Below are 12,889 nucleotides of genomic sequence, written 5' to 3' on the forward strand. Positions count from 1 at the left end.
TTTGCTAATATTTATGGCCGATGCAACAGTTCTTGATGCTCACGCCGGAAAATTTGCTACATAACAGCCAATTTAGTGCTCATTTGAACCATAGAATTTATAAGAATTTATAGTAATAAAAAGCTAGCTATTTGCATAACAACTACCTCTTTATAAATGTTGATATACTTTAGAACTGAGTTGCATATGCCCATTGAAACTGATCTACTATGCTAAGTATATCAAAGGCTGTGGTATGTGCGATCCTGTCAGGGATGGTGCATATTAAAGATCTCTTGCTACTAATGGGAAAATGTAGAGGGTTTTCTCTGTAAGACTATATGTCAAAATTACCAAATGTTTGACATTCAATACAATTATTAATAAATCAGTTCTAGTGGTGTCGTTAAGCAAAACAAACTTTTTCAATAACTATGTGTAAAACCTGATAACCACAGTAGTTTATGTGCTGCTGAATATCTGCTCCTGTGACATTTATCACAAGGCAGGGGCTAGCCCTGGGTGAACATAAAGTTTCGCCAAATTATGTATTAAACTTCAAAAATGGCAGAAAATGTGTTATTTTCTAATAAAATATAGTAAACTTATTTTGCCAACTTAAAATAAAATTCTCCGGTTGTTTTTAAAATTTGCAATTGGCAAATTTGGTGACTGCCAGAGTTAGCCCTGCAATGTGTAAACACAATAATATTTTTTGTTTGCAGTAAGCCTACGGTTGAGGGTGATTCTGAAGACAAGGCTGCCAAGCTATATGTGACGATGGTGGGGTGGTCAACAGACGATCTTTATGTGGTCACCGCTGTCAGCGACCACACCATCAAGGTTTGGAATTCCTACACTGGCAAGCTGCAGCATGTTCTCAAGGTACACCAAACATTGGTACATACGAAGGGTGGGATAACGTCAAGGGGAGAGAGGAAGTAGCCCCACCACAATCAGGGCAAAGTCTGAATTGTTTTAAGATAGATCCTTCTTAAGGGGGGTTTTAAAATTGTTTTTATTATTTACCTGGTAGGTCTACTGTGATTTTTAAATTGTTTTTATGTCATTATTGTTTTTTATAATCTAATCATGTGTGCGGTTTAAATGAAATTTTATTTTATGGATGGTGGGTATATAATAAATCACTTCACCCCAGTTATCAAGTCTGGAACAGCCCCTATTAATTTTTTAAACATTATTATTGCTTTATCTTAATTAAGTGTATGTGTTTGGTTTATCCAACTTTTGTGGTTATTTTATGCTGTTTACAATGCTTATGCACAAATCAGGACACCATCAAAATTTCAGGCAAATTCATTTAGTGCTGCTCAATGTCCCATCCCACCCTTAAACTTTAATGCCAATGTTATCTGTCCGTTGCAAGCTTCGTCACCTGGCCCCAACTCCACTCAAGAGCCTTCATCTCCCGCTCCACCGATCTTCTCCAGGTCTCCTTGGTCTCCCCTTCATTCTCTTACCACCAGGGGTCCAGCGCATGGCCACTTTTGGGATGGATGTCAGTGGTATTCTGCAGACTTGTCCAATCCATTTCCATCTATGGTGTTTAACCTCGAGTTATAAATTCTCGTGTACCTATTTTCCTGTTTCTAGGGTCACTCGGATGAAGTGTTTGTGTTGGAGTCGTGTCCAACAGACCCTCGCATCATGCTCAGTGCAGGCCATGATGGACACATCATCATCTGGAACCTTCACACTGGGGCAAAGTTAAAAGTCTTCTTCAATATGGTAATCTTGTGTTTTAAATTTATGTTTAAGATTTTGACATTTATTTTATATTAGCAAAGTAAGCTTCAATAAATGTCATTGTGGACAGACACTGTAAGGCAGTTAACTATTTTCTGGATTATTTATGCCTCATTATACCTATGCATCCTACAGCTTATTATAACTATCTTAAACATGGATATAATCTGTAAAACATTGCAGGGTAATAGAAATTTGTGAGAATTGTAAAATAAAAAAAATTGTAGTTGGTGGAAAAGACATTCAAAATTAATAATAGAAAATGGGAAGTAAATTTTAATGGCAATAATTATAAAGCATGTTCTTCCAATTTATTTAAGTATTATTATATGTATAATTTTATCTTCTATCATTTCCAATAATTTTGTTTTTGTAAAAAGAAGCTTTTTATTATTAATGTGGGTTTTTTTTTACAAAAATATGATATTTACTTACAAGGGTTGTAATGTCGGTTATGTCCCTTGTCTGAACTCTTGCACTATTGCGTATTGATACAAATCAATTTCCATTGCTGATAGCATTAAAAAGTTATAATTCAAGTTATATAATTTTGTTAAATTGCTGTATTTAATGTTGAATGACAAAAATGCAAAACAAACCTGAACTATGTTGCAGATTGAGGGTCAAGGTCATGGTGCTGTCTTTGATTGCAAGTTCTCCCCAGATGGCCAGAGCTTTGCTGCAACAGATTCTCATGGGCATCTGTTGATGTTTGGGTTTGGTACCAATGAAAGATACCTGAAGGTAATGGCTGTTGTACATAGGAAAATTACATGTTTATTTTGTATGCTGTGAAGTGTTAAATCAAAACATTTGAATCATAAACCTGAATAGTATTGTTTTTGAAACAATTTTATAAGTGAGATTCATGTTGCTAGTTGCTTTGGTGAGAGCAAAATGTAATAAAACTTACTTTGTTTTATTTATAACTGGTTTTTATTTATTTATTATTTTTGGTGATATAGTGTTGGTAAGCCCATTGGACTATTTCTCATTCCAGACAGTGCACCATGACTGGTATATCAAGGGACGTGGTATGTGCTATCCTGTATGGTGCATATAAAAAGATACCTTGCTACTAATGAAAACATTTAGGTTTTCTCTGTAAAATGATTATATGTCAAAAAAATTACCAAATGTTTGACATCCAATAGCCGATCATTAATAAATAAATAAATGTGCTCTAGTGGTGTCATTAAACAAAACAAACTTTAACTTTGGTGATATACAGCCGAAGTGATAGTGTGCATTTGAGTGACAGTGCTAAATTACAAGTTGTTGACCTTATTTTCTTGAACACAATCTTTGTGTAGGAGAGCCTTTTAAAGCTACAGCTGAAATTATGTCATTTATATTCATAGATACCTGTAGTTGAAGTTAGTGTAAGTGTTCAGTGTATGTTCAAAACAAGGATTAAAATAATCGTTTAAACACTCATTTCATCCTTTAGGTTCCAAAAGAAGTCTTCTTCCACACTGACTATCGGCCACTGATCCGAGATGCAAACAACCATGTTCTTGACGAACAGACCCAACAACCTCCACACCTCATGCCTCCCCCGTTCCTCGTTGACATTGATGGCAGTCCATACCCTCCCAGAATGCAGCGGCTTGTCCCTGGACGAGAGATCTGCAGCACGGAACAGCTTATTCCCGAAGTGGCGGTCAATGAAGCAGGTGAAGCAATCACTGTTGCATAGCTTATTACAAAATAAAATTCTGTTCTAATTCATTCTGTATATAAAGCAGAATTTAATTGGCTAATCTAATTTATTTGTGGCAGTAAAACCAGCATAACCTGTCGCTGGTAAAACTCAATTTGCGACTAAAACCAGCATTAACGTCTGCAAATGGTCAAATATAACATAGTTTTCCCCTAATTTAATTATTTTAACCAGTGAAGTTGAAAAGTTAGTTGAATTACTTAAAGGTAGAGTAAACTCAAACAAGAGATTTATGTGTTGGAAAGATGCATACCCGGACCACCAACACATACTGACACTTTAACAAATGAAAAACGCGTAATTTTAGACTTAATAAAAAACCCCATAATTATTCCTGCTAACTGGGGGCAGCCATTTTGTTTCATTTTTGTGACATCCAGTGGTATAGCTTGGGGGGAAATGATATCAGCTCCGTCCATCTGCTCTATGCACAGTGTAAACAAACGCTCTAATTTACGACAAGGTGCTTCGCTTTCATCAACCTGACTTGTAAAAACAACATAAATGACTTGATAGTATAATAAAATATTTAATTTATGTACAAACCATAATACAGTTATTTCAACACTTTGACAAAGGTGGTTTATTTTGTATTAAACATAAATATATAATTGTTGCTGGCTTACTGGGATGACTATTATTACAGAATATTGCGATGCATCCACAAAAATCAGGTATGTTTTGTTTCTTCAGTTCGAAGATTAATTCCTGACATGACACGTTAGGTATTACATAACCACCAGCTCGCCAGGTGGCGTATTCACTGGGATGATACAAAATGGCTGCACCTGTTATATATAATAGCTGTCACATTTAACCGTTTTATTAATTAACTATACGATTATACTTGTTGATATTAAGCAATAATGTGCATTATATATCGTTGAATATGCATACCAGGTCAAATGCCTTGATTGTCCCTTCCTTTAAAGTGATATATATTTAATAGTTGTATGTTGGGCAAAAATGAAATACCATGGGACAGGGTTTTGTTTAAATGTACATTTTTGTTGTTAGTAAAACCAAAATGTGAAAAGTTTTTTCTTAAATGTACATGTATATTTTATTCTATTTTGGAAGTCAGTAATGGGACATTTTATGTAATTTACCAGCAGTTTTGTTTGCAGGCTGCTGGCTTTATTTACATCACTGATATGTTCACGACAAATTTCATTTGTTGAAAATTGGTTAATTATGCTATTTACCTTACTTATTGTATTTTTTCAACTGTATCATGAGATGAGATATGAGATAAAAATCCTCCAGATTTTTGTACTTTTCCAGATTTTATCCCCACCCCTGCCAACTTCCCCCCTAGAACTGATTATTCTCTAATAAAAACCTCTCAGCAGGCCTCTTCATTTCTAGAACCAACAAAGTTTTTCTCTCTTTTTTTTTTTTTCTTCTAAGTAATTTTCATCTCTGATCAAACATTCCTTTCCTTTTTCCCTCACTCTAGGTGACTCGGAGGTGATTGGTGAAGGGGAGCAGGGCCTCGATGAAGGGAATATGAACCACAACGCTGTCGTAGCTCCAGAGCCAGTTCCGTTAGCTCCAGAGCCAGTTCCGTTAGCTCCAGAGCCAGTTCCGTTAGCTCCAGAACCAGTTCCGTTAGCTCCAGAACCAGTTCCGTTAGCTCCAGAACCAGTTCCGTTAGCTGCAGAACCGCAGGTTGTGGACGCGCATCGACCCAGTCTAGATTACATGATACAGCAGCTGCAGAGGGCCCAGGATAATAGAATTGCCAGGGAGGGAGGGGAGCCACTGGCATCTCCCCCTCCTGTAGGGTCTCCACCACCGTTTCTCTCACCCAGAAGTACAAGGAGTGGACAAGGTAAATGGTAGTATATATGTGCGACCTTGCAGACCAAAGATAGATGAACTGAGGGAATATACAGATTACAAGACATTTGTCTGTCATAGCTACTGTTTTAATGAATCTCAAACAATTGTAAAGGTAAATGGTAGTATATATGTGTAACTCTGCAGACCAAAGATAAAATGAGGGAATATACAGATTACTGTATTACGTTTTTACTGTCATATCTACTCAAACAGTTTTGTCCTTTTTCATTTCTTTTTAAATCAAATTAGTCAGCTTTTAAAAACAAATCTTCCCCATTATTAACAGCAATATTGTTGATGATCTAATGAAGCAATCTTCAAAGAAATCTTGTTTAAATATTCTATACTATTTTACTAAGGCTACAATATAAATATAAATATGCATGACAGCTTTGGTTTATGTAACACTAATACTGTTTCTCTACAGGTCTTATCGGTATGCGGAGAAGTGGGGAGTTAGAGGGTGTGCGTCAATCATTGGAGAACGTTACACAGCGAGTGACTCAGAGTGATATCGCAGCGATGAGCACGAAGGTTGTCATCAAGAAAACAAATCTCTCATTACTTAGGTCTGTTGTTTGCTTATTCTTTTATTTATTTACTAGGTTCTCCTCATACTTTTTACACTGTGGGTTTACATAATTGTATAAATAATATCTCCATATACAGTCGAATCTTGTTGGGTCGAATTCTGAAGGGTCGACTATATTGTGATGCTGGAACCAAAACCAAAGTCATGAGTTACACTTACACATTGTTGACCTAATGGTTAGGTCGAACTACCCGATGGGTCGAACACTTTATCGAGCACCGATGGGGTTTGAGCCAACATTCATTCTCCTCAAACTTATTTCTTTTTAAAGCCAGCATCTTCTGCCATGTGTACATATTGCAAAGTATGTTTCATTTTACAGTTAATAGATTCCAAGAAGATATCCTGCCATTATTTCTTATTTAATTTTTTCCCCAAATGATGTCCTTCCAGCAAACATTTTGTGTTGCGATTCATAACGCATGTTTCAAAGATTGCTACACACTTCTAGAACATTAAACAGTTGTCGCTAGTTAGTTTTCAATCATTCTGTGCATTTTCCTTGCTTCATAAACAGGACTTGAACTTAATGATGACAGCATGAGATTAATAACTCGCTGTAGGTAGAGAGCATCACCAATTACACTATTGTGTCAGTGAAGTGGCAAAATGTATACACCTGGTGTACATTATCTGCCAATATTTAACATATGCACATTTAAAATTAGTCTATATACAGCAAAATAGCCTTTCAATCATGTTTATTTGCTGCAAATGTCACTTTTTTTAAAGATTGCCATAGGCTGGCTCAAAATTGCCATCAGTGGGTCGTTTCATCCATGGCAATTCTTTTAAACATTGCCGTGGGAGACAGACTCTTAAGTTCGAGCCCTACATAAAGAAAGATTATCATTTTACTAAGAGTTAAAATATCATTTTCTAATACTCTGAGGTAATGATGCATTTGTATTTCATTGGGCACAGGTTACAATGCTGTTTTCATATCACTAATTTTCCCTTTGTTTTTTATCTGTTTTAGGAGAAGTGAAGCAGTTAGGTTGGCCCATGGTAATGAGGAAATGAAGAGATTTCATGAAAGAAGAAAGCGAAGCCTTGCCATGCATGATGTGAGTTACCATTACTATGGCTATTGGATGTCAAACATTTGGTAATTTAAACATATAGTCTTAGAGATGAAACCCGCAGCAAGGGATCTTTTATATGTACCATCCCACAGACAGGATAGTACATACCATGTCCTTTGATATACCAGCCATGGTGCACTGGCTGGAAATGGAAATAGCCCAATCGCCCACAGACAAGGATCGGTCCCAAACCGACCACGCATCAAGCGAACACTTTGTCACGGGGCTGCGTGCCACCCACCAAGTGGCCAAGTTACAGTGTTTGACAAAGAATTGGGGTGGCATGAAACAAGCATTTCTTTCCTTAGTAACACATTTATACTTTGTTTGTTCATGGTTGAGGGTGGGTCTTAGCCATGTGGTAAAGTGCTTGCCTTATGTGTGATCAATCTAGGATCAAACCCTGACAGTAGCCCATTGGGCTATTTCTCGTTCCAGTCAGTGCTCCACAACTGGTCTAACAAAGGACATGCTATGAACCTACCTGTCTGAGATTGAGCATATAAAAGATCCCTTGCTGTTAAATTGAAAAGAGTAGTCCATGCAGTGGCGGCAGTAGGATTTCTCTCTTTCTCTGTAGCTTTAGCTCAGTCGGGATTTAGCTGAGGTGCTTACAAGGCAGGATCGAACCACCTTGGTGGATCCATTTAAGTGATTTGTTTTTATCTCGTTCCAGCCAGTGCACCATGACTGGTAAAAAGCTGTGGTATGTACTTTCCTGTCTGTGGGAAAGTGCATATAAAAGATCCCTTGCTGCTAACGGAAAAATTACTACAAGTCAGAATTACAAATGTTTGACATCCAATAGCCAATGATTAATTAATGAATGTGCTCTAGAGGTGTTGTTAAACAAAACAAACTAACTTTCTCATTATCGACCGGCCTCGGTGGCGTCGTGGCAGGCCATCGGTCTACAGGCTGGTAGGTACTGGGTTCGGATCCCAGTCGAGGCATGGGATTTTTAATCGAGATACCGACTCCAAACCCTGAGTGAGTGCTCCGCAAGGCTCAGTGGGTAGGTGTAAACCACTTGCACCGACCAGTGATCCATAACTGGTTCAACAAAGGCCATGGTTTGTGCTATCCTGCCTGTGGGAAGCGCAAATAAAAGATCCCTTGCTGCCTGTCGTAAAAAAGAGTAGCCTATGTGGCAACAGCGGGTTACCTCTAAAAACAGTGTCAGAATGACCATATGTTTGACATCCAATAGCCGATGATAAGATAAAAAATCAATGTGCTCTAGCGGCGTCGTTAAATAAAACAAACTTTACTTTACTTTCTCATTATCGTATTGGTCATTTATCATATGTCCGATGTCATCTAATAATAAATAGAAATGTGTTGTTAATAAAACATTCATTCCTTCCTTCCTTCCTTCCTTCCTTCCTTTCTTTCTTTAGTCCTTCCTTTTTTTCATGCCAACCAGTGCACCACAACTGGTCAAAGGCTGTGGTATGTGCTTTCCTGTCTGTTGGAAAGTACATATAAAAGATTCCATGCTGCATTAAAAAAATGTAGCCTGTTATGACTATGTGTCAGAATTACCAAATGTTTGACATCCATTAGCTGATGATTAATTAATCAATGTGCTCTCGTGGTGTTGTTAAACAAACCAAGACTTTAACTGTCATTCCTTTCTGATTCTTGGTCATCTGTTCCATTTTTGCTCAGTGGTAGAAAGTTCACTTGAGGTGTGATAGGTCTTAGGATTTATTGCTTTTGATGGATTCATATTTCCCTTAACCCATCCTGTGTTTTACAACTGGTACATCAAAGGCTCTGGTATGTACTGTCTTGTATATGGGAAAGATCTCATGGTGTAGACCTTCTGGCTTCACTCTCTTGACCAAGGGAAAAAAAGCCCAACAAAACATGTTAATACAGACCAACTAGTCATATGTGCTGAAGTGTTATTAAACAAATATTCCTTTCAATGCCAGTAAACAATGCCAAAGACCTTCTAAAATAAAATGATTTTCCTTTCAGACTACTAGTTTTTCGGCTGCACACAAGCGTCGTCAACTGAAGTCAGGCGGGGAGCCCAGTCTTGCTGTGGAGAATGAGGAGACTGGCAGGAACAGATTGGCAGCAAGAGCGCTGTATGACACAGAGGAAGAGGTTCGTTAGTCAAAATCAGAACGAAGTCACAGACTTCTTTCACCATCCCCTAAGACTCCTCACAGTCCCTTAAGATTATTCACAGCTCCCTAAGGAGCTCTTTTTACAGCTCCCTAAGGAGCTCTTTTTACAGCTCCCTAAGGATGTTTTTACAGCTCCCTAAGGCTCTTTTCACAGCTCCCTAAGGTTTTTTCACAGTTTCCTAACACTTTTTCTTTTTATAGCCCCTAAGGGTCTTCACAGTCCCTAAGGCTCTTTTCACAATTCCCTAAGGCTTTTTATTTTACAGCCCCCTAAGGCTCTTCACAGTTTCCTAAGGCTTTTTTTTTTACAGCCCCCTAAGGCTCTTCACAGTTTCTTAAGGCTTTTTTTTTTTTACAGCCCCCTAAGGCTCTTCACAGTTTCCTAAGGCTTTTTTATTTACAGCCCCTAAGGCTCTTCACAGTTTCCTAAGGCTTTTTGTTTTACAGCCCCCTAAGGCTCTTCACAGTTTCCTAAAGCTTTTTTTTTTTTACAGCCCCCTAAGGCTCTTCACAGTTTACTAAGGCGCTTTTTTCAGTCCTCCAAAACCGTTTTTTCATCATCTCCTAAACATAAGAAATACCTGAGGATTTATATTATTAGTTGATGTAAATCATCTTGTGTGTCTTTGATGTTTGTATGTTTTATTTTCTTTGTCAGGATGTCGAGAACACATCTGGATCTGATTTCATGAAAAGTGAAAGGTAAAGTTTAATATATTTTATTTTGTAATGTGTGTATTGTAGCCATAATTTTAACGTTATAAGAGGGTACTAGTTTACTACAAAATTTTCAACTTTAATCAGTTGAGTGAAAAATGTGACATCTGTTAAAAACATAGAAGAGTGCTATAGCATTTATACCATTTCACAGTAATGGCTCCCTCCTTTTTTTTTATCACTACTATCAAAGCATTTTCCATTTAATAATGTGACTACTACTCATCTCTGGTCTAGGTCAGAACTTTTGCCAACAACAGGCATACTTCACAACTGCTTAGTCTGATTAGCACATAAAATAATTGTTATTTTCCATAAAGCTTAAAATTCTAATTTCATAACACTCGCAGAAAGGAAACCTCAAGAACATTTATGGTTTTACAATAATAAAAAAATTTTTTTTAGATAAGTTTATTACAAAATATTTTTAAGTATTAAATTAAGACCTGGGCCTGTGCTTATAAAACTTAAAGTCTAGACTTTAATAAAGTCCAGACTTTAACGTAATGCTATTTGAATGGTGTTGCCATGACGTTAAAGTCTGGACTTTATTAAAGTCTAGATTTTAAAGTTTATAATCACGTGGGCTGGCTTAAATTAAGACTGTTTTTCCCCAGTGATTCTGATGCTTACTCTGATTGGATGGGAGATCAAGGCAGCAATCTACAACCTCCTGTCCGCATTTCTAAACGGCAGAGAAAAAGAAAACATATCTCGTCCTCCGATATTGATGATGATGATGAGGAGGAAAACAATATTGGTGGAGCTCGAACTTCAAGTCCTAGAAAGAGGAAACCTCCGCAGAAAAAGAAGAGAAAGCCTCTGCGAAAGGTGATCCCTACATAGAGATTGTTATACAGGCTTGTGTGTTGTACTAATTTTACGAAATGAGAGTCAGGATTCTTGTATTGCCTGAGCGAGAGCGAGGCTAACAAGGACCATGTCAAAACATTTTAAACATAACCAGGAGACAATGATGTCGTTTGTTGGTCACGTTAAATCGTTATGACACCCATGTCGTACTGGTTATATTTCCCTGTAAATTTTGAACTATGTGGGTGATAAATAAATATATATACTTATTTTGCTGTTAAAAGAATTGTTTCTGAGTCATAGTAATAAATTTATTATTGCCGATATTGGTTTTTTAAGGTTCGTAAAACAGAAGGCATTTTCAACTTTTCTTATTTTGTTCTTTTCAAGCCCAAACCTGTAATAAACCAGATTGAACAAAACCAGCGAATCCAAGAACTTCCTGATGAATTCCGCCCTTCAGAGTGGCTGACCAATACCATTCCCCGAAAAGCACCATATGTACCGCAGATGGGTGATGAAATAATCTACTTCCGACAGGGCCACAGACTCTACCTTGAAGCGGTCAAGAAGAAGAAGCCGTATGAAGTAAACATCAACAAGAATCAACCATGGCATAAAATATCGGATCTCAGGGTGAGAGGTTTTCTCCTAAGAATAACAAGACATCCATATGGTACATATGTTTTTTAAATCTGATATTTTGTGTAAATATTCAAATTTTAGTAGGTTTTAAAATAAAGAGTCACATTGAAATTAAGTTAAATTAATGTCAATCTTTAATAGATATATTTAATTTTCTGTTTTCTAAAAAGAATGATGTCATCATTAATTCAGTTGATAATTAATATATTCTTCAGTAAAATTCAATAATACAGTATTCAACAAATATTTGAGAAAGGCCCTAGCTAGTTCCCTATATATTTTAATAATACAGTTTGATGATTTCCACTAGCCCAGACCAAACATTCCCTAGCAGGGACCGAGGGCTAGAGGATTTGTTGAACCCTGTAATGTTATATGTTTCTACTTGATTTGGCAGTTTGTCTTTTCTTTTTATTTTTTTTATTTTTAAAAACATTATATTATGAATATATAGAGGATACTCCCTTCGTGTCTTGTGATATCATAATTTATCAGTACGAGTTGATAAAAGTATGAAATCCCGAGGCTTGCCAAGGATTTTATACTTTTATCAACGAGTGCTGATAAATTATGATATCACAAGACACGAGGGGAGTACCATTATAGTGCCAGCAATATCTCCTACAAAAGCTTTTAATGGATGATAAAAGAAAAGTATTAGTGTTTAGTTATTATTATTATTATATTCAATGATATTAACTGAATTTGTCCCTGCCAGTCATATTATGTTATCAAGTTTGCTGTTATTGTGATAATTAACTCAGAGAATCTTGTTTTTTTTGCACAGGATCAGGAAACTGTTCGAATCATTGGTATTCGATATGAAATACGCCCACCCCGTCTGTGCTGTCTTAAGTTGCAGTTTATTGACCACAGCACGGGAAAACCGACTGGAGGCAGTTTCCAAATTAAGTAAGTGTATTTTTTTATTATTGTAGTTGTTCTATGAAACCCCTCTAAACCAGATATTTTTCATGTTTTCTTTTTAAATATCAGTATAGAACGTAACCTGTCTAAACTGGATACCCCTTAAAACCAGACTTTTTATTTCTTCAACAGGTGTCCAGTTTATAGGGACCTGACTGTACCTTATTAAAACATGTATTTATTATTGACAGAACATCTCAATGTAGTATGTAAAATTTTTAATTATAAATTATTTCAACAGTAAATCAGCAATGTCTTCAGTGTTATTTCATTATTTAGCAGTTGTTTGTACCTTTATATGGTATTACATTGTAAATGTTCATAGAATTTTAAATTACAAACGAAATATAACCTCTAAATATATGTTACAGGTATCATGATATGGCTGATGTGATAGACTTTCTTGTGCTCAAACAGATTTATGATATAGCGGTGCAGCGTAACTGGAAACCAGGTGAGAATCGAAAACATGCATGTATTTTAATGACGAGTCACCACCTTTTATGTGACTAGTTTTGGAATCGAAAACTATCCCAAAGCCGTATTATTTTCACTTTCATCACTGAGCTACAGCTATTTCAATAACTAGTGCGAATTGATATTGAACCTGTCATAAAATTGCACCCTGTAAAACAACTGCCTGTGCTAGCAGACT

At 36.5% G+C, this 12,889-nt stretch overlaps 1 protein-coding gene across 1 annotated transcript in view; it reads left to right on the forward strand.

Moving 5' to 3' along the window:
• Positions 1–12,889, forward strand: part of LOC121369962 (bromodomain and WD repeat-containing protein 1-like) — a gene marked incomplete at its 5' end in the record, with an annotated part of 37,830 nt that overhangs the window by 12,094 nt on the left and 12,847 nt on the right. Inside the window, 13 exons of the mRNA XM_041495045.1 lie at positions 705–864; positions 1,594–1,728; positions 2,362–2,490; positions 3,197–3,422; positions 4,929–5,303; positions 5,742–5,883; positions 6,886–6,973; positions 8,978–9,109; positions 9,791–9,834; positions 10,467–10,680; positions 11,053–11,298; positions 12,095–12,219; positions 12,606–12,688. Of these exons, the coding sequence (XP_041350979.1) occupies positions 705–864; positions 1,594–1,728; positions 2,362–2,490; positions 3,197–3,422; positions 4,929–5,303; positions 5,742–5,883; positions 6,886–6,973; positions 8,978–9,109; positions 9,791–9,834; positions 10,467–10,680; positions 11,053–11,298; positions 12,095–12,219; positions 12,606–12,688 (2,099 nt within the window). The remainder of the gene's footprint in view (positions 1–704; positions 865–1,593; positions 1,729–2,361; positions 2,491–3,196; positions 3,423–4,928; positions 5,304–5,741; positions 5,884–6,885; positions 6,974–8,977; positions 9,110–9,790; positions 9,835–10,466; positions 10,681–11,052; positions 11,299–12,094; positions 12,220–12,605; positions 12,689–12,889) is intronic.

Source organism: Gigantopelta aegis, chromosome 4, assembly GCF_016097555.1.
Source record: "Gigantopelta aegis isolate Gae_Host chromosome 4, Gae_host_genome, whole genome shotgun sequence".
NCBI lineage: Eukaryota > Metazoa > Mollusca > Gastropoda > Neomphalida > Peltospiridae > Gigantopelta > Gigantopelta aegis.